This window comes from Cygnus atratus, chromosome 5 (genome assembly GCF_013377495.2).
Source record: "Cygnus atratus isolate AKBS03 ecotype Queensland, Australia chromosome 5, CAtr_DNAZoo_HiC_assembly, whole genome shotgun sequence".
Classification (NCBI taxonomy): Eukaryota; Metazoa; Chordata; class Aves; order Anseriformes; family Anatidae; genus Cygnus; species Cygnus atratus.
Genome location: NC_066366.1, coordinates 21,461,724 through 21,484,840, shown reverse-complemented (window position 1 = coordinate 21,484,840; position 23,117 = coordinate 21,461,724). Strand labels below are relative to the sequence as shown.

General features: G+C 35.3%; 1 protein-coding gene across 10 annotated transcripts in view; it reads right to left on the bottom strand.

Annotated features, from left to right (window-relative positions):
* HEATR5A (HEAT repeat containing 5A) overlaps positions 1-23,117 on the bottom strand; it is a 64,484-nt gene that overhangs the window by 23,331 nt on the left and 18,036 nt on the right. For all 10 annotated transcript variants that reach the window (XM_035552080.2, XM_035552083.2, XM_035552082.2 and 7 more), the window contains 14 exons: positions 22,168-22,328; positions 19,461-19,716; positions 17,148-17,303; positions 16,044-16,294; positions 12,832-12,943; positions 11,775-11,927; positions 10,438-10,537; positions 9,537-9,646; positions 5,227-5,390; positions 4,953-5,128; positions 3,399-3,504; positions 2,232-2,422; positions 1,615-1,774; positions 376-565 (listed from right to left, as the gene is read on the bottom strand). In XM_035552080.2, the coding sequence (XP_035407973.1) occupies positions 376-565; positions 1,615-1,774; positions 2,232-2,422; positions 3,399-3,504; positions 4,953-5,128; positions 5,227-5,390; positions 9,537-9,646; positions 10,438-10,537; positions 11,775-11,927; positions 12,832-12,943; positions 16,044-16,294; positions 17,148-17,303; positions 19,461-19,716; positions 22,168-22,328 (2,286 nt within the window). The remainder of the gene's footprint in view (positions 1-375; positions 566-1,614; positions 1,775-2,231; positions 2,423-3,398; positions 3,505-4,952; positions 5,129-5,226; positions 5,391-9,536; positions 9,647-10,437; positions 10,538-11,774; positions 11,928-12,831; positions 12,944-16,043; positions 16,295-17,147; positions 17,304-19,460; positions 19,717-22,167; positions 22,329-23,117) is intronic.

Genomic DNA, 23,117 nt, shown 5'->3' with positions numbered 1-23,117 from the left:
GTAAAACTTGATGCATCATTTTAGGTGGCCAAATTTTACATGCCTGCATCATAGCTAAGACAGACTGGCACCAAACTTTTTAAGTTGTAATACCTTATGTTTTCATGCTACGTGTAAGAATTATCAGCCCAATGCAAGGCTTGGAATACCATTTCAAATTAAAGAAAAGATGTCAAAAAGAAACACTATTTTTGGAAAACCAGCAGCCATGTCATCTTGATTGCATAAACTCATGGTCCATGCTGCTGAATTGCAACAAGGAAAAAACTTAACAGATGTTTATTTGCTTATTAAATTTGAATTGCACATTCAAACAATGTTTCATAATTTTGATGCTTAAACCAAAAAAGACTGGTAATATTGTATAATCCATACCTTGCAACTCAGGGCCCAGCGTGGTAATCAGTGCATTTAAACAGCGACCAAGGCTTTGGTGAACTTCAGTGTAGGTAGGAGGCACAGTCAACAACAATATGAGAATGAGAGATAAGGTAGGTTCCACATGCACATGATACAAGGGGCCAGCCAAATCTACTATCAGTGACAGAGAGTGTAGTGCCCATGCCTGTAAAATAAAAGAAGCAACCATGTTATGCCTATAGGACAGAATATACATAACATCTTTTAAAAATTGATAGTGCAAAGAAATTCAGTTTGTGTGATAAAAAAGTTGTCCTTATAGGTTTCCCAAGGGACAAATGGAGACGTTTTAGAAAGCACTTTTAAGAACCAGGTGCTTAGTAAGCCATTTTGAATATTTCATGAGGAACTTTGTTCTGCAATTAAAGAACTGTTTTAAAAAATTGTCATTCTTCATTTCTAAAAAATAAATTAATGGCAGGTTAAATTAATGTTATTATTCCTCAAACACATTGTTTGTAAAACGTCTTAGAGTCCCATGTGCAAGAACAACAGAATTACCACAAATATTACAAGAATGACTAAAACATGGTTTGTTTTTTCTGTCTTGATTATTTTGCACCAATAGCCACATCTGTTTCATGCCAGCATACGGTGCTTCTCTAAGTAAAGATAATGTAGGTAAGGCTTAAAATAATTCTTTAATTGGAATTTAGATGATCTCATGCAATACACTCAATGTCTCTTAAAGCTATTTTAATAGATAGTTTTAGACAGGAATAATCTTCAAAACATCTTGCTTTATTCAAGGAACTATCTTGACCAAGTTCTGTAGCATTCAAGCTACAAATCCATTATTTACTACGTAATCCCTCATGGAAAAATGCTGTGAAGCATACATCATAGCAGAGACCAAAACCAACAAGAACAGAAAAACCAGGTACCATCTCAAGGTCAAGACAGAGGTAAACATGAAATTAATCAATTCCTAAAACATCTGATCTTGTTTTTGAAGCCAGCATATTTTAGCCTTATGATCCTCACTGATCATGAAAAAAGAACCTCTTGTTTCTCATCAAAGCTCTTGCTTGGAAGGTAGATTTTGAGCCTGGGCTACAGTTTTCATTGCTGCTCCAGCCATCACCTGAGAGTTATATCTAACAGATTGTGAAATGTTATTCTTACAAGAAAAGAACTTTTACTTTAAAATGTAAATCAATTAATTTGTAAGAGAACGTTTTTAGATAAGTGTACCTGTACATCAGGAGAAGTATTGTCCTGAGATAAGGTATAAAGGATTCCAACACATGCATTCAGGTGCTGAGTAGAACCTATTCCTCCTAAGTACCTATACAGACATCCCAGAGCCAAAGAATGGCCCGTTCTTGACACCACATCTCTAGCAGATTTTATCCTAGTAATTATAAGGAAAGAAAGCTGTTAATGTGATATCTAAAACTGATACTATGCAATAAGCACATCTACAAATGGAAATTGTAATACATAATCAGCAAAGTATTTTATTAGACATGGTTATATTGCAGAAATTCTAAGTTTATCATCTATCACCTGAAAGAAGTAGCAAAAATATTTTTAGATACACTTAAACAATGTCATTAGAACAGCAGCCCATCTAATTCATTTGCACGTCTATGTGCTTACTTAGACAATCATCTTAAATAGTAAAACTAAGAGCTATATGCAGAAACAAGGTAATGCTTTTTCCTGATAATTTCTCAAGTGACATCAAATTAAAAAAGGCATACAGCTTTTGTGACTATTCTTTTAATTATCATCATCCTGGGGCCCAGGTATATTTCAAGTGTTTTTAAAAACTCAACGAGTAATTTACTGTACTTTTTTGAACTTACTTGTCAAAACTAACTTGTGCTAATCCAGCAGTGAAGGCACTGTCAGAAACCACCTGTGCCAACCTGGCCCAACACTCTGCAGCAGCACACCTCAGAAGGGGATTATTGCTTTCCAAGGCACCCATTACCAATGTAAGAGCAGACCTTTTAACTTCTTCTGGACCTAAACTTCCTTTGCAGTTGGCCAAGTGCTAAAAATAGACAGTAAATATATTAAACTTCAAGGCAGTACAGTAATCAAAATGTGTTTTTCTGTCAGTCATGAAAAAATTTCAAGATCTGCAGAAGGAATTGGATTTTATTTCCCTCTCATCTGAGGAGTCCCTTAATTTTGATTTGCTGTTTGAGAGTTAGAAGTCTAACTCCAGATAAGCAAGCATCATATCACAACATTATACTATCAACATTCTGATTTTAAAAAATAATGGATAAATTGTAGAAGAACACAATAAACCAACACCCTAACAAAAAATTCGGGAAACATCGAGAAGAAAAATAGTAACAACAGAATAATGACACAAAGGAAATCAAAAAATCCCAGTCCAAAAAAAAAAAAAAAGAGTATGAGCAAAAACTAAAGCAGTTGAATTGCATACTAAATATGCCAGAAATACTAATACTGTATAATGAGAGGTCTTGCCTATTATGAAAACATTTTGTCTTATTTTGAAGAAAATCTAAGAAGGAAAGAATGAGAACTGCACATGAATAGAGGAAAACACATATAAAGCATCAGGGAAAAGCAAAGAACAGCTGATAGCAATGAGATGATTTTTACTCATCTTTACTTGTCTTTATCTCTACAGTATGAAATATGAAAGAAACAGTGAAACAAACGGAAATGATGCTAACAGAATTTTTCCATCTATTTCCTATTGGAATTACACTAGTATAGATTGTAATATACTATAGTGTACTAAAAAGTTTTTTATCACCCTTTAATGTTAAAAATGGAAAAAAATTAACTGTGACTATTCAGCACTTCAGGAATATGACATTACAAATATTGCCACAGAAAACAGTGGGACTGATTTTTACCTAGATGGTTAATGAAAATGACATCTACAAAGACACACTTGAACCAAAGGATGCCATGTTTTAGTAACAGAATCAACATTTTGGGCTGGGAAAGTGGAAGAAAAACAATGGAGAGAAACAAAGATTTACCTTCAAGGAAGTAGAAAAGGCTGACACAACATTTAATTGTACTATTTGTTGCCGTGATCCTTTTGTTTGCTTTATGGAATTCAACAACTGTTCTAACACCTGGAGCCTTAAACAAAAAGAGAAAAAAACTCACAGAATTAAGAAGTGAAGGAAAATCAATCTGTCTTTTTACTTTATAACACATATCAAAGCCTATATTGTATAGAGAAAGAGTTGGAACAAATATTTTAAGTCTCAAGCCTTTTCCTTCAACTGGCATCCTATTACTTTTTTTTTTAATATTCCCTATTACATGATCATACTCTAAGTTCATGAGCTTTTTACTTTTGTTCCCTTATAACTTATATGTTTGCATATAATTGCTGATATTTAAGTAACATGAGACATACTATTAAAAGGTACTGTATATGGGAATGATATATTTTGCCTTATAATTGAGAAAGGAGGAGTCAAAAAAATAAAAAAAAAATCTAGTTATACGCAGCAAATAATTCAGGTATTGAGAAATGGGTGAAGAACAACCAGCAACCTGATGACAAGAGGGGTAAAAAGCACAGACAAACTGGTGGGAGGGGGAAAGTAGTTACTCATGAGAGAATGAAGATGGAAATAAGAAAAACAATACGAAGCACGGGGCAATTTTACTGGCAGGTGTGCGTGTATAAAAACAACTGCCTTAGGATTACACTAAACAAAACTCCATACAGTGACAGAATAGCCAATCTAAGCAGTGAAGACATCAAGACTCAGGACTCACATGCTGAACACTCATCCTTTACAGGAAATTACAAAACCATCTTCACCTACAGGGATTGTGATTTGAGGATTAACAACAAGTGGCTTTAAAAAGACCAAGGTACATTTAATCAAAAAATAATTTATTTGCTCTGATGCTACATTCAAGAAAATTACCAACAGCATGAGGAATAAGCACCAGCATGCAAAAATGTTGATGAATTTCATGCCTCTGCAATTGGCATGCTTATGTGGCAATCAAAATGCCATGTGGGCAGTGGGAAGACATATACAGACACACAAAACCCAAGAGAACTATCTAATTCCTTTCAGCCTTCTTCATCCTTCTTCTAATTCCTTCAGCCTTTACAGAACTGTATGAAGACACATATACTTGTTTCTCTCCATTCACTTTTTATGCAGAATGAGGCAGTGAAAGGGTTAAATTTTGCTGCAACTTCTTACCTTTTTCCCTTGTTTGTTTCAAAATGTTTAGTAATTAGGTATTGTACTGTAATAATTGTGTAATGTTATTTTTTTATTGTTCGGCCTTTGAAAACAAAACTAATATTTTTCTCAGTCAACAGAATTTATTATGATGACAGTAAACTCTTACTGGATGTGCCTTTGTATTGTGAGCAACTTTAAACAGAAAGTCTAACCATTTTCTAATCTGAATAATGTTAATCACATAGTTGACAAAATCTACTTTCATAATTCACTCATTTTTTCAGAAATTTCTTCGGTATTCAATCTCAAGCACACTGACCATCTTTTAGCATCTCCCAAATTCCCCAACAGTTAAAACTACTACTTTACCTGTGAGTTTCTCCTATATGGGAAAAAATAACTCCAAAAAGACGAGTTGCTGCACTGACAACAGACAATACAGGAGGTAGTGGTTTAGGTATTGAATCACGCTTTGCAACTTTCTCATATATTGAGTAAGGGTCATACTCCAGGCTGCCTCCAGCTACGCTGTTACCTAAAAGGAGCTGCAAGATATAAGTAACCAAGTCATAACCAGCACTGACCTAAATAATTAGAACTGATTGAGAACACAGTGCCACCAGTGTATTAGGCCAAGAAATACCTGCTCTTCAATAAATCGGTGGTCAGTCTCTTGCAGTAAGGGACCAAGTAAAAGGAGATCATCTTCGTGACAAAGGGGTGGAAGCAAGAATGTGGAGGCATCGATCTGGCTATCTGGTATAGTTAAGTCTGCAACCAGCTCTTTCAGAACAGCACAGAAGCTTCCTTCAAATGAAAGAAAAAAAATATTCAAAAATTTCAGTTAATTACTTGCCATGTGCAATTTTATGAGCAAAAACATATTTATACTGAAATAGCAATATCCATCTAACATTTTTCTGAAGTTCTCAAATAGTTAACTGGAGAACACTCTCTTCTTGCTACAGAAAACAACGGAGCACTACTTAAGGTAAACAAACTCTGCATACAGTGATCTAGAAGATGAAAAACAGAAACCTTTATCTTTACAGAAGGCATAATGCCGCTAGTTAGGTACATTTACAGTTAAAATAGAGGCAAAAAGGCACTTAGAAGGACAGACATAGTTCTACCACAAATTTGCTGAAAATTAATGCTGTGGAATGTGTTACATAACCAGGCAGGAATACTTGGACTTGGCAAGCAGAAGCCATTTAAAACATTCATAAGGTTGGTAACTAACCAAAAGCTACAGACTGTACTCCACTGTTTCAGGAGTTTGCACTCACAAAGCAAACCATGAGGAATTTACTCTGCATTCATTATGATAGTTTACACTAGTAATTAAAACTTCCACATATTTTTGTGTCTAAAAATTCAGCCAATATTGTACATTATTATACTTAAAAAAAACAACATCAGGCATTCAGAGTCAGACTAAATTTTTTAAAACCGTCCCCACACTGAAAGAACCTTTTCTGGTGCTAAACTATACATGCTGAGAAATGCCTCGTGTACTTGATAAGTAGTATTGAAAACCACTGCAGAATTGATCTTAAAAGTGTATACATACTCTTTATACAAGTGTTACATATGAGTTTTAAGATTGCAAAGTCAAGGTGTAATGAATTAGAAAATGTCATCACTATGTGAGGCAATTACCCTGTAGCACTAAAGTTGCTTATATTTTCTCAACACACAGAAGCTCCAAAAAGCGCAACACCACAGTTGCAACCACGTCTCTCTCCTGCTTCTGATTAGCCTCTGACTAAAAAGCAAGTATGTCATTTTTTTTCTAAAATGCTTAACTCAAATCTCAATTTTTAAATGATAGCACTGTCAAATATATTCCAAGACGCAGATACTGTGTCAAAGGGACAGAAATTCAGCCTTAAAAAAAACAACAAAACCCCACCAAATTAAGAACAACCAGAAACTGCTCTTTCATGAGTTGTTATATATCACAGTAGAATAAAGCTAAATTGAAAAATCTCTTTTCTATGAAAACAGTTTTCCAAATCAAATTTAATGCTGATACTCAGCATTTTTAACCGAGTTATTTTAACAAAGTAAACATTTATTTTACTTCCAGCCACTTAGCGATTCTCAACGTGCCAAATAATATTATCCCAGCATAAAATAGATCCAAATTTTGAGCCAGAATGTTGTTCCAGCATTCTAACCACTCATCTCATCCTATCAGGGAAGAGAAATAAATGCTTGTATTCCATTTTATGGTTTAGACAGGAGAATATAACAAGCATGAAAAGCTGAAGAATGTAAAGAACCCTAATGAGTTGTATGATAAAAAACCATTAATTCCAGATCACAGAAAACAGAAGCAAATCTAATAAACAAATTTCAAACTACCTGTGTGAAATTCTTAAATTGAACATTATAATTAAAAATTGTATATTAATTCACAAGAAAGAAATGCTTTAGCCTTAAAGATATAAGCACATTATCATCCAAAATTAACGAGACATGGAAGTGATCTAGAATGTGAATCATCACCTTTGAAACAAAAACACCTTTTCCCAGCCTGACAAATGCATATTTTCTATCTGCTACATTGCAACGTTTTAACCCTCTGCACATGACCAAAGAAAGCAACTAAAACATTACATGTTTTTCATTGATGTATTAATCAATTAACCTAGTATAATAATAAATGTATCAATTAACCTAGTACATTCTTGTGTCTGTCAACTGTTAAAATAAGGTAAAAAATCAGGTTCTACTCTTGCACACTCACAGTAAGCCTTCAAAATTCCACTGTTTGATCTTACTGGTGACTGGAAGCATCAAGACAAAAACATCACTGATGAGGAAAGAGAGCAGGAAAGGACCACGCAGAACCTAAACAAGTCCTAGTATCATAGACCTCAGAAATCTGAAGGTTTGAGTTAAGAAAGCAGCTTAGAGCTACGATTACAGACTGTTTCCAAACATTTCTTTTGTTGGATACTTTGTTTTGTTCCACTTTTTTTTGTTTGTTTTTAGATCCACACTGTTTGCAAATAATTGCACTTATGACTCAAGTTATATGAGGCCCTCCTCAACAAAACGAAACACCTTGCAGGTTTCTAGCCTCTGTCTACCTTGATCTAAGAAAATGAAAATAGAAGAAATAAAACAGGTGAACGCTCCTCATTCAGTGCATCACTCTGAACCATGCAAAACATGCCAGGTTGTGCAACATGACTTTTTTTTTCCTTGTGATAATAACTAACATTAGACATAGAAGAAAGCATCCAGAGTTCCATTATCATATTGTTTTCCCAATAATTTATTTTTAAAAATCCTAGTATTTGCAAAGGCACACAGTTTCTCCATGAAGCTGTCATACTAGAAATACTATGGAAAGAAAGGTATTTCTTATAATCTTTACCTTAAAAAGATTTTTAGCATTTCTAAATGACACCTACTTACATGGTTAAAATACAATAGACCTTGAAAATAAGCTCTTGCAATGTATCTTTTTCCATTCTTTCTTCAGTCCCACACGGCCATATTACAAATGGGTGAACAACTCAGACTATCTATCTGTCAAACTAGTGTTTTGATTCTAAATGCTATTTACAAAGCTTTCAGCAGTGTGACAACTTACTCATAACCAATCTTTTAAACTTTATTTATTGGTTCTAGATTGCAACACCCTCAGCTAGGACGCTGCTTTCTCCCAAGACTCAGACTTCATGCATCAGACCGTAAAATAGTATTTTTCAATAGTTAGACTATATGCAGAAATCCCAAACAAACCAAGAAACTGTCAAACTTGCCCAACCTCAAACACCTGCATTCTAAAAAATTTAGTGCCCTGTAATAAAAGAAGAAAAGAACTTGCTCTGAGGGATGGAGGTGACATTTTAAGCTTTTAAGCTTCAATTCTCAAATGAATATTATACATGACATATATATATATATAATAATATATATATATATATAAAACAAGTGCTATATTCAGACCTGAGACATGACAATGACTAGGGCAGAGAAATCAGTGATTTATCCTTATGAGGATTCCTTTAGCAGTTACCACTAGATGGAGCAGATTATTTGAGTGAGCATTTCCTCCATGATACAGAGGGCACAACTAACTCAATGGCTGGCTGGCCCATATGGGCCCATAATAAATATGGCCCAGCCCAATATGGGCTGAGTCATATTTATTTTAGTCTATACAGTATTGTGTGGCAAACTATTCACGTGACAATTTAAAAATGACAAAAATTATGTTTTAGTTGATCTGGCAGTAGCTATGGTATTAGATTAGATTTTAAATATGGCAAGTTATGTTCCACTACAGAAAAGTGAGTCTGTTCCCAGATTCTGTTTACATGTTTCTTTAAATACATTTTTTAAATCAGCAATATGCACAGGATAAGATTAATATATCTGTTATACATAAGTCTCCTTTTAGCAATTACTCTCTCCCTCTTCAGAGATCTTCAAAAGCCATCTGCACATGGTCTGGTGCAAGCTGCTCTGGGTGTCCCTGTGTTGGACCAGATGACCTCCAGAGGTCCCTGCCATCCTTAGTCATTCTGTGATTCTGTTAAATTAAAATCTTTTAATGAATCTTTTTCAATCGATTTATGCTGAGATTATATCGTTCGGATTAAGAACTCAGTGGAAAGTCAGACTAGTATCAAAAGGAAGTCAGTTCCTCAAATAATTAAAAATAGCAAGGTTGTCTACCTTCAAGTTTCAACTAAAAATATCACACAAGTCTGTATTTCTAATAGGAGATGGAAGAAAAGGAAGAACATGAACACCAACTTTTCAAAACCACTGTGACTTCACTACAATTTCATCAAATATAAACAGATGGACTAAATTTGTTAGAAAAGGTGAAACTACATCTTGCTAGCTGAAAATATGTTGAACAAAAATTTAAAAATGAGCCCATGACATTTTTAACAGATATTTCTTTGTAAGAAAAGTACATACCTTCATATGTCTTTGGAGGCAATACTGCCAGTAATTCATAAAGTTTATGTCTGTAAACTGTTGATGATGTTTTTAAGGAATTCCCGTATGACTTACATATCGAAGAAAGCCTTAAAATACAAAAAGCATATTAAGACATTTTAAAGAGTTTAAGGATTATGCATCACTGGTTTAATTTGTATTAGACTCTACTGAATACTTCTAAAATCTATACATCTTGTAGGTACAGTTTTGATTTGCACTAGCAATAGCAGAAGGGAAACAATTTATTTCACGTCCTCTGGCAGAACCTCTTGGTGGTCCATTCCCAGTCATTCCTTTTATTTAATACTAGAGAAATAAATTAGGTTTTCTATTGCCTTTGGTTGTACCTATATTTATTACAATTAACTTTTTTTTGTGCATATATGTTTTGTGAGTTAGAGTTTAGAGCCCAAACACATTAAATCACTACTTATTCTGAAATAGAGGAAAAAGTTAAAAAATTACAAAACTCTTTACAGCTCTGTTGTCAATCTAAATATAAAACAAGACCATCTATAAAACTTTTTGTCCCACGGTATTCTTGAACTTAGCTTTTTATTATATAAGAATGACCACGGATACACACAAGCGTATATGTTCAATAAAAAAAGAAAGCAGAATAAAGGCATTAACTCAACAAAAGCATACAATAATTTCTTCCCTTAGTTTCTTTATATAATAGTTTAATACGTAAGACATTATTATGCCAGCTATTATTGTGCCAGCTAAAGTCTTCAGCTATACAGCTAAATTCTATACTCTAACTTCCGTTCTTTTGAAAATAAAGTTCTTAAGAAAGTGCACTAAATCAACTGCAAGAAAACTGCTCTGTAGCTTTTCAGAATCAGAATCTCATTTAACAGTTTGATACACTTACTGTGTCAATAAATCAACAGCACCTGGGAGAGGAGGAAGAAGTCTCTGAACGACTTCATCCGTAAGAAGACCAGCACAGTGGGAAACAAAGCTTTTGATAGCTAAAAAAAGGAATTGGAATTTAACTTAATTAAAGTGAGATATCTAGAAAAAAAATCACATAATTACCTCACTTAAAATTTAAAAATGGAAGAAAGCATGGGAAAAAATGCATTTTGACCAATAATTTAAGAAACTGATAAAATCATAAATGAAAAAATTACATTCACAGATGCATTGTTCTGGTGTCTCAGCTTGGACATTTGTACCTTGACTTCTAGTTGCATACGTGAATGTAAGCATTTTTTTTGCTATGAACTGAGTTGTTGAATACAACTCAACTTCATGATAACTCCATGACAATTATAATAAAAGAAAAAAAAATGGGAAAAGGATGATGATCAGATTACCTACTGCTTATGTTATTAGTTTTCGCTTTAAATTTAGCTTAATTACTGTACTTTAAGAAGCAACTTACATGTACTTAAGTATTTTTCATTGTTTACAGAAAATTAAACTTGAATTAGTGTTTCAAAAACTATCTAGAAAATATACGGCATAAAAGACCTAATTCCAAAATAAACAAATATTTAATGATTAATTGTTCAGGTTACTTCTAAAATGAAATTACTGTTGAATTCCACACATTTTGATAGATTTTAACAGAGAGAGAATGGTGATCAATATACTGCAGCTCACATTTCTGCTATGCAAAGGACTCGTTAATACTCCAGAGTATATGACTGCAACACGTTAAGTATTTGAAGAGCAGTGAAATGGTCTTTTGACAACCCAAATTCCCAATATTTCACAACGAAATGCTCTCACAAATTTGTTTGACTGATTCACCAAGCCTATTTTGCTTACAGTAAGTCAGCTATTAGGTAACAGAACTGTTATTTACTAAATACAGTAGACTGTGTAAGCAACAGAAGATATCCTGGTTTGCGTCTTCAGATGCTACTGTGATATGCATGTTAAACAACATCAACAAAAAAGAGAATCCTTCCTGATACCATCTACTGCTTGGAAATAACTGATTTGAAGAACAAGAGAAAGAATCCTGTTCTGTCACATATTTTCATTCTGATTTTTTATTTTTATTTATTTTGCAATAATGAAATACACTTATATAGATACACATAGGTAAATATATATATACACGCACAAGTTTGTAATGTTGGAGAGTGAATACAACCTCTACCACACAGGAAAAGAAATCTATATGAAGTATCTTTGTTCTTTCAGATGGAAAACCAAACCACCAACCCAACTTTAAAGACAGTACATCCCACTTACCACACAGAGCACCAGCACGGCCTTCCAGTGTTACTTGCCATGTAAAAGAATCTCCTCGTGTCTTTTCTGTTTCTAGGTCTTTGGGGGATGATGGAAAGACGCACTTCCACAGTAACAGCATTCGTGGCAGATGGTGCTGGACAACTGCAGGACCTGTAGGTATTGACAGCTTTCATACCAATGTGAAGACTCAGAGTAAAAATATTCTCTTTGGTTCTTTTTTCTACATTCACAAAATCATTACAGCTGCAAACAAATCTTTATGCTACTTTCCCAGCCTACTCACGTATCATTGGTCAAATGTTTCCTCGGTATTCCATTTTCATACATGACTACATACCCACTGACACATTTACTAGTAAGCCACCAAGTCAGCTACAGCCTCTGTCTTACTAAGCACAGACCCTGGGGATCACCACCGTAGAAGAGATATAATGCAATAGCAACATTCAGAAAAGCAAACGTTTGTTATAAAGTTATGTAGTTTCAGGTAATATTAGCATATTTTCCCTAATAAAAGAGAAAACTGGGAGCCATTGGGCTGAAATAATAGCTGAAAACATGAAAAGTGGCTTAATACATGAACAAAGCTGTCAACACACATTCTTCATTAGTAGTTTAATATTAGAGTCAATAATCTGAGCAGTAATAAGTATCAGAAAGTTCAGTAATATTTCAAGTGTCTGACAAGAGGGAACAACGCTCTTATTCATTTTGTGCTGGGACAGATCTTGAAATAAATACATAAATAAATAATCACTGTAAATGTTCATAACCACAAGGACATTTGGTTAGAGTGATTTTGAAATTTTACTTTCCATATTTAATTAACAGCGGTCCCAACCAGTCAATGTTTTTTAGACATTATTTCCAATGACCTAATAGCAAATTTCAAAGTAATGGCATTTTTATTTTATAAAGTTTTCTAAATATTTACATTGTTATTTTAGAATTATTTTGCAGTGATAAGTGAAATTAAACATCAGAAAAAATAAATTCAGAGACAGAACATTGAACAGGTCAATTTAGTTTAAGTAAAATGTACTAAGCTATTTACCTAATGTCATGAGGGCAGCTATCAACAGCCATCCAGCCTGTGTTCGCTGCACTGAAATGCGACTGTTCTGAGAAGCAGAACACAACAAATCTTCTGCTACAGTCATGATTACCTTCAAAATTAAAGAGAAAAACAGAGCATCAGCATCTTAGTAACTAACTGAAATGCTTTTTCAATTGTATTTGCAACAGAAAAAAAACTGAGGCTTATGTAGGCTTATAATAACTGAGGCTTATGTAATGACGGACTTCAGTGCTAGTCTAGGATGGCTTCAACAGTTGCTGTGGGGTACCAGCTAAGTTACTTAGCTTCTCTGTCCCTTCTTTTACCAAAAGTAAAAGGAGACCTGATAATTCTCTTTAATCCTAACCATACATATTCCTGTGAGTTCTGATACTCTATTTATACCACTATATAGAAAAAGGATAGCGTAAGACCTATGAATTAGAGCTCAGAAGAAGTCGCAAGAGGGGTAAAAGTTCTTTTTATCCTTGTTTTAGCATAAATCCTACAATTCTCATTGACAGTTTAGAAATCAACAAATAGTATGAATAAATAAGCAAGTTAGAAGGGTATGCTAAGGCATAATTCAATCCTGTCTGATCTTCTCCACAATAACTGCATGTGCCTACTGATGTGCTACATGCAAAGTGACAATCTTCAGTTGGTAGAAAAGCACAAACTACCTAGAATTTACAGGGAAGAACATACAGGGTGTCCATGGACAATTGCCACAGGTGCCTAAAACTTGTAAGAGCATTCTGCAAATCGCTGGCTTCACATTGTGTTTCACATACAGATTTCTTAACTGTTTAAAAGTATTTTTTTTCCTTATCATGTTATAACTGATTGCCAAAACAAATTGCTTGCAAATTACCGTTACAAATAAGTGCCATTATCAACAATATCATGAAAAGCCTCAGTAAAGACATCCTTACATAATTTCTTCGCACACTTCTAAAACCATGAAAGTTTCCACGAGAGTTAGCTTCATGAAAATTTGAAGTTTGTGAACTTAGAAAATTTTGTTAAACATTAACAGACTGTAAAATATTTTACCAAATTCCATAATACTATCAGTTGGTTGCAAATGAATAAATTTATTTCGATAGATTTTTGATTAAGGTTTAAAGTATTTGATTCTAAAATTTAAAAAGCACTTGGTATATTCTAAGTACCTGATAAACAAACATCCTAGAAAGGATTTCACTGAATGATTTCTGACAATTTTTCTATCCATGTACTAGTAGAAATGTTTTATTTTCAAAAGATTTTTTGAAGTACAAGCACTAGTATGGAATGTTACATATAAAACCACTACTTATTGTCTTGCTTTGAATAGGTTCCACCCGCAACTCTAACCACTCTCTCAAAGGAAAAGGTATTAACATAAAACAGCTTCTGTCCAGATCACTACTGTCTACACTTGATATTTCCTTTTCAGAACTGCTCTGTTTAACACTGGTCTCTTTCAGTTCCCCAGAAGAGGAGTTAGTTGGGAAACTGGCAGTGTTCCTAGCAAAAGGGCTTTTGTGAACTCTTCTGTTCTCCCCCCTGCCAGCTTAGTACAGAATACAGTGTTTCTCCCACACTTTTCTTTGCCCTCCCATACCTCCTCCTGGCCTTATTTCATCCTATTCAATTACTCTAACAGAAATCTTTGTAAAGAATTAAGTTTCTCAGTCGAACAGATACTTTAGCTGTTTAGGTGTATAGTATTTGAACGGCCCTTTTCTATACAACTAGCCAAACAACAGTCGTTTTGTTCTCTCCCCATGGTCTTAGAGCCAATCATTAGATTAGATCCCCATGGTCTTAGAGCCAATCAACAGTTTTTAAAAGCTAAGAACTTTTTTTCCCCCCTAATAATATGAATTATTTCATCAGCATTTGGTAAATTGAATGAGAACTGCACCTAGTAATGTCTGTTGAGGAGTGGAGTGGAACTGCTAGTGCTCAGTAACAGTGAAAAGGTGGCCCTGAATCACTGGTAAGGGTGATTTTTACTAATATCCTAAAGCACTCCTTTCATCTTACAGAGGTGTAACAACATCAAAACCCACAATCCTTTCGACAAGTTGCGCCTCTTCTGAAAATATCCTTTCCACAGCCAATGGACATAAAGGTAGAAGTGAGAAGGTAAGTTTCTACATTTTGCAAAGGATTAGAATGTACTGCTGATATTTGTGTTGCACCATGTTTTTCAAGCTGTGAGCAACACTGTGGATGAAGTGCTTATTGAGATGGTAACAGCTTCTTCTTCTGACCTTCATTTCTCTATCAGGATATCCATAAAACTTCAAAGCACAGTATATCCTATCTGCACTAGCAGAGAGATTGGCTCAAGTATCTTACACTATGTTAACGCAATAAAATTATTTTGGTTAAATACTATTTATTACCATGAAAGTGTATATCTGTTGGAATTGATAAAAAGCTGTTGGACTTGACTAAGGATTTTCAGGATAACAACAGGATTATTATTATTGGTGTAAGCATTGACTAACCATACACTGCAGTCACTGATGGCACTGGGAAATATTGCTTTGGCATAATCTGTGGTTGAACGAATTTCCTTTCAGGACGTTTATTTCTAACATCACAGCATGCAGTAGATTTGTATGTATACTTTTTTATTTATTATTTTTATGAAAAGAAAAATCTCTTGATTTGGCAAAGCTTGATACATTTCAGCAGTTCTCCAGTCTAGCATTTTCTTACCATTAACACTGCTGTGAAGCTTGTGGGAAAGAGACAAAATGTCAGCTTTCTAATTTAAGCCAAACTGGCCCAGCATTACAGAAGCTGTAATGTTGCTGGAAAGAATTTAGTTTGAAATTCTGAAAAACTTAACTCTACTCCAAAAATGTTTTCTCTAAGTAAACCTTTCTTTAGGATGTTAAATTTAAGTCCTCACAGCTCCACAGAATTGACCTCTATCCCAAAACAGGTAGTAGTACATAAAAAACTTCCCCATTAGAAAAAAAAATACGAGTCTGAATGGTTAATAAAGTCATTAATGATGTTTCCCAAAAAATTCAAAATCCTGACACATTTGAGAAAAGCACTTGCTTATTTGAAATCCCCTTCTCGAGCAAAGAAAATGTCACAACAGTATCCTGCTTTTTGTGGTCATGTGATAAAGAATACATGCAAATACTGCTGCAAAAGACATCAAATAACTGTCTAGAAGTAAAGTATTCAGATCATACCTTCCCTTTTCCATGTGGAATTCCTAAAGGACAGTGTTTTACTGCACCCAACAAAGCAGCAACAGCAAAACTGTAGCCAGTTACTGCTTCCGGGGAAGATTTCAATGCACTCAGACGTTCAATGCTACGATCCAAGAGTAGGGACACATAGGAGGGCAATGCTACTGCAATACAGCGTAAACACCATGCTGCTGTTAGTCTAACTGAAATGCTGGGATGAAGGATGACAGAAATTACTGCTTCCAGAACTCCTGAAAAATACAATGCATAAACATGTTTAAGAAGTTGGCAAGCAGATGATCCCTAAGATGACGTTAACCAGCAAAAACGCATACGGGAAACTGGCGAACAAGCTAGTATCTAATTTCTATACTTATCTTTTATAAGTACTGTTGATTTTTATTATGAACTACTTGTCATCAAATTTAAATGTCACAATACTTAAAAAAAAAAAAAAAGTTACCCCAAATGAAAAGTAATAGGATGAAAAAAACCACCAAAACCTAAAAGATCATGTCGTTGTTCACCAACATGAATAGAAAATGTCTGTAAGTGTTCTCAAGGAATCAGAAATCCAAGCAGTGGAAACAGATGTCCACACAAAACTACCCAGAAAATAAAACAAAACAAAAACAAAACAAAAAAAAACCATTCTCAGTGCAGCTAAAATAATAAAGGTAGATGAAGACACGCAGCTTGATCAAAATGATTCAGTTTAAATACAATCCTTAATGAAGTTAACTTTGACACTGATCTTTTTTCTTCTCTTTTTTTTTTTTTTTAATTTTAATTAATGTACTAGTACAGGCAGAAGATGATATAGATCTCTTAGGGCAATGCCCAAAGATTTCATATGGCATGCAGTAAGTCAACTTCCCCTCTTCCTTTTTTAGCTTAGTAGAAGAAAACAGAATAGGACAGAATTAAGGAGGTCCCGTTGAGGAGACTGTATGCCAGAAGAAAGGTTGATATAGCCAATGCCACACAAAGGATCCCAACAGATTGTTAAGAATGAACAGTCTAGCCATAAGCAATCAGAGAAGATCACGGTGAACAAGGGAATATATTTTGTACTCTGGTACATGAATAATTCAGGGCATGTACCTGTACTGGAATCCTGCAGTAATGGTGCTGCTGTAGTTCCTAAGCCATGGATGAGGCTTCCAAGTTCCTGAAGTGCGCACACAAGTACATGCTGACTTGCTGTTACATCTGCTGTCATAATTCGTGTCTCCAAGTTACTGTCACTCATTGCAGCATCTGATAACAACACAGGAAGAGCCCCATGAAATTGCTACCATAAATGAAACAGAGATAGGGTAACAGAATTTGCTATGGCAATTTGTCTGTATTACTAATTGAGCGGCTATCATTAGCATTTTTATCACTGATCAAACTGGTTTTATAAAGGTTTACTTTCACTGAGGCAGATACATTTCTATCACTCAAATGGGTAGTGTAACACATCTGTGAGGGCAGCGGGGTAGACAAAATGTAAACAAAAAAATTGCTGATTTGAACGTGATTTGGAACAGCACACTATTCTCAGCCTTCCTGAAGATGACTTGAAAAGGTCATGCTTTGACAAGGAATGGATATAACCTGCCAGATTTTACTATGTAGTATGAAAACGTAACAGAAGGAAAAGACAGAAAAAGCACATGATTGAACAAGTAAAGATACACAACGGAGGGGGGAGAGAGAGAGAATAATAAGGGGGAAAATAGAGAGGGAAAAAATAAATTAAAGAATTTGTTTTCTGGTGTTTGTTTTTTTATATGCTCATCTTCTGAGACATAAATGATTATGTCAGTTTAGACATTTAACATTCAGATGTTTAACTAGATATTTAACTTAGAGGGCGGTCACTAGTGGCGTCCCCCAGGGCTCAGTACTGGGGCCGGTCCTCTTTAATATCTTTATCGATGATCTGGATGAGGGGATCGAGTGCACCCTCAGTAAGTTTGCAGATGACACCAAGTTAGCTGCATGTGTCGATCTGCTCGAGGGTAGGAAGGCTCTGCAGGAGGATCTGGATAGGCTGGACCGATGGGCTGAGGCCAACTGTATGAAGTTCAACAAGGCCAAGTGCCGGGTCCTGCACCTGGGGCACAACAACCCCAAGCAGAGCTACAGGCTGGGAGATGAGTGGCTGGAAAGCTGCCTGGCTGAGAAGGACCTGGGAGTACTGGTTGATAGTCGGCTGAATATGAGCCAGCAGTGTGCTCAGGTGGCCAAGAAGGCCAACAGCATCCTGGCTTGCATAGGAAATAGTGCGGCCAGCAGGTCTAGGGAAGTGATTGTACCCCTGTACTCGGCTCTGGTGAGGTCACACCTCGAGTACTGTGTTCAGTTTTGGGCCCCTCGCTACAAGAAGGACATGGAGGTGCTCGAGAGAGCCCAGAGAAGTGCAATGAAGCTGGTGAGGGGTGTGGAGAACAAGTCTTACAAGGAGTGGCTGAGGGAGCTGGGATTCTTCAGCCTGGAGAAGAGGAGGCTCAGGGGCAACCTTATCGCTCTCTATAGGTACCTTAAAGGAGGCTGTAGAGAGGTGGGGGTTGGTCTATTCTCCCACGTGCCTGGTGACAGGACGAGGGGGAATGGGCGAAAGTTGCGCCAGGGGAGGTTTAGGTTGGATATTAGGAAGAACTTCTTTACTGAAAGGGTTGTTAGGCATTGGAATGGGCTGCCCAGGGAAGCGGTTGAGTCACCATCCCTGGAGGTCTTTAAGAGATGTTTAGATGTTGAACTTAGTGATATGGTTTCATGGAGGACTTGTTAGTGTTAGGTCAGAGGTTGGACTGGGTGATCTTGGAGGTCTCTTTCAACCTAGATGATTCTGTGATTCTGTAACTAGGATATAATATGCAACTGTATAGCATTCTTTTCCTCTCCGCACCCCAAGGGGGATGATGGTGGGAGATCAGCAGTTTGGAAGCCTTGTACAAGACCTTAACATGCAAGATTCCTTTTTTTTTTTTTTCCCCAGGAGAAATGCTTATTTTATCATACCAAACCATCAGTAGTGTCACCTGTACTGAAGCAAAATCTGGCTAGACATATCATAACTGCCAATTTAATTTATTTTACAATACATTTATCACTGCATGTATTTATTATATTATTATATTTGTACTTGACTAAAGTGATTTTGCCGGGGAAAAAGTTTTTTTTTTTTTTTAAATGTTTACACTTTTGTTTACACACATGCACAGACACACACAAACCAATAACCAGCCCAAGTTAAAAACAAAGTACCCCATCAAAAGCCCTCTACATTATTATGGTAATAAACCAGCACTATATAGTCTGTTTCTGCCATCTCTGGATTAGGAAATTGGACAATCACTTCAATTAAAAAAAAAAAAGAAAAAGAAAAACAGAAGCCTCAAATGGATAATCTTGTTAGACCCATACCCACAACTTTCTTCAGTTTCCAGATGGCCTGACAAATCTCCTTGGCAGCTGCAATTTGAGCTTTTTCCCCAAGAAGGCCTCCTACTGTAGCTCGAAGGATAAACGAAACGCAGCGGCGACAGCCGATAGCATCCATCTGACTCTGAATAGCCTTAGGGTGAGACTGCGAAACAAGATCTAGAATATGGGAAAGGAAGGCAGAGAAGTTCCTTTCAAGCCATTGTCCTCCTAATGTAGAGGCAAATACCACATATGCCTGGAAAAGATTTGAAAAGAAGCCATATTTTAGAGCATAGTCATCTGGAAAACTTCTATCAGCTATCCCACATACATCATTTTTATCTCTGCACATTACCACAAGTATAACGTCACTGAACTGAGGTTACTTATACATGTCCATAAATCATGCACGTTCTCACCTGCATGTAGCTGCACATTTTTTATCTGTTTATATAATTTAAATTACTCTCAAAACTGTTCTAGCAATATTGCAGCTTAGTTTGAGTAAGTTAATTCACAGTGCTTGCCCATTTTATTTCATTCCAGGGTGTGAGAAATGGCAGTTTACTCTGCACAGGCACTTGCTATGTAAAACATTGTGTTTGGTCTCACTGAACAACAGCTTCCAGCTATTTAACATTCTGCACATGGAACACAAATTTAATGTATGAATGCATTTTAAGAACTACTATGTTACAATACTATAACCCATAACCCTGAGAGAATTTTGTTATTATAGACTTGGAATTAGGGAATATTTGCAGCCCCCAAGCACTGCTCTTCATCTCAATGAATTTTAATTGTTTGCCTTGCAATGAAGGTACCATAAAAAGACTATGGATGTCAAAACAAAGAGAAAGAATGCAGAGTCACTTTACAAATCTAATCACCACAAGACCATTTATTTTGCCACATAATACACTCCCTTACAATTTCCTGCCATGTGCATGTGTTGGAATTTTTTAATGAATTGATGTGCTACCACCAAGAAAAGTGAATACCATAAAATGAGAATATGCAAATGAACATACAGAAGTCCTTATAACACAGTTCACAAATACTACTTTGTCTCATGCCTAACGCTAACAACTACATTATTCACATAAAATAAAGTGAAGTACTATAGATGAAGAATCTGTACTAGATGATCCTGTTAGCATCCAATAGCTCTTGACAAATACTACTCAGGCTTAATAATGTACCAGTACATGACCCCTGTTTTACAGATTTGAAAACTGAGGAATTTAGCACGATAGAGTCGTGAAGATTCATGCTGCCATGGCTACATCTTGAACTACATCTTGAACCTGGCTGTATCTTGAACAATATAAACTCTTCTTCCACATGGAAGAAGTCATCTTCAGTAGTTTTCTTATTTTTATAATTTATAACAAGCTGTAATTCACATAATAATGAATACATTTTATAAATGCAAGCATTTGCTACTTACGGGCATTGGCATACATACAATTTCTCAAGTTTTTCTTATAGAAACATCATGCTGATCAAACTGTGATGGTAAAGTTAGAGTGTAGCACCAATACTCTTAAGTATTAAGAGAAGTGCATGAAAAAAGAAGAGAATCTTTTTTCAAAAAAACCCACCACTATAAGTAGTCAAAACACTGAAATGAAACACCTATTCCTGGAAAACTAATAAACCACAGTGTATGTAGAATACCCTAGGAGTCTGGCATGCATTTTCTAGGCAAATAGCTGACAATGTATTATTTTTTTCCCCAGCATTTCTGTCATTCTGCCAGAAGTTAATGTTCCCACCCAGCATGAGCTGCACATAGAAGACAATTTGCAAGCACCTTCTAGCTGCTTCAGTGCAAAGGCTGGCAACTTATATCAGTAATTCAAGCTAATTTACAGATTATTTTTGCACTGCAGAAGTAGAAATGCAATTAGAAATCCCCTTACTGGCAAAGGGGACATATCATATGCCTGTGGGGACTGTAACATTAAAACAATCACTACTGTTTGATATGTAAGTGTTCAGCATGACCTTTAGTCTTGATTCACAGGTTGAACATTTGAATATCTAGGTTTTCACGTATATATGCTGTTTAACCATACATTAAGCATACATTTACTGCAAGAGGCCAAGCAGATTTTATCCAAAAAAAAAAATTACATTGTTTTTACCAGCACACACTGGTAAAAACTTCAGCCTTTCTCAGTTAATAAGATTCTATCCCTGGAACACAACAAACCAAATCAGCAGATATTTGTTTTTTGTCACTACATTCTGCTTCCCCTATTTTGCAAGCACTTATTATTCAAAGCAAACACATTCTTTCAGAATGGGACTAAGAATGTTTGCATAGAGAAGGAAATCATTCCAAGTTGAAATAACTTGGAATTCTCTTAACTTCCTCCTCTAATTTTTAGGTATAAGGTCTAACAGTTTAAATCTAAAAAATATTTTAAGTACTTATTTATATCACTTAGTTGAAATTATCTCTTGAAGATTTCACTATTGTTACATACTTCATTTTGAAAATATCAAACTATTAGATAAACAATAAGCAACAGCAGACTTTTTTTCTTTCAGACATAATTGAAGATGTAAATCCTTATTTTAAATTATATACATTTTGTCACAGACACAAATAGGATGAAATAAGAGATATATGAAAGTAAAACAGTTGTTATAGGAATATTTGGCAATCTCATAACATTAAAAATAATGTAATACAAACCTGTGTGACTCCAACTCTAACATCTCTGCTGACTGAGCTGGTCCCTTTCAGCATATCACCACTGGCCCGTAGAAAGCCACTACTGCCACGCAGAAATCCAGTTCCTAAAAGCTCCATCACTTCTTCCAAAGAGATCCTGCGGAAGTTATGCTTGGTGGATGCTAAAAGAGAGATGTAAATGTTTAGAGGAACAGTTCTGTAAAGTTTTTTTTTTTTTATATTTCAGAAAGAAAACTTCAACTCCAGTCATTTCAGAAAAAAAAAAGCACCAATTTCCACAACCAAATCCAAATACTATTGAAACACAATACATACATATATAATAATTATATATATATATATATATATATATATATATATATATATATATATACACACACACACGCATACGCACATGTACCTCCCTCAGTATCTACCATCAGATCTAAGCCTCCTCTGACTGCACGGCCTATCCCTCCCACCCTAAGCTTCATGAAAGCTCTAACTTTTGGATACCTTACCACTGAAGATGGCTTTCAATTCCAGACCTCAGACAGGGAAGATTACCTTTCTGCTGTGCTTAGCCAGATATGGACATAGCAACTGGTTCTTTTAGAAACAAAAACCTTCTCACCTTAGTATAAAAGAAACTCTCCAAAATAACGAGAATAATAGAGTATTTTTACAATGTTCTAGATAAATATTTATCTCTATTTCCTATTGTGTTATTTCCTGAAAGTTCATATAAAACCTATGCCGAGACTTGTGCATGCCAACTTCACACAATTACTGCACAGCATACAAACTAAGTGACCTAAATTTTTCACATTTTTCATTGTTTTCCAAGTATTTTGATGAGAACAGGAATTAGAGGATTTAAGGTAATTATATAAAAAACAACAAAAAACTCCCAGCACCATTAGGTTATCGGATACAAAAACAGAAATTTCATAACTAAGCACTTCCTCATG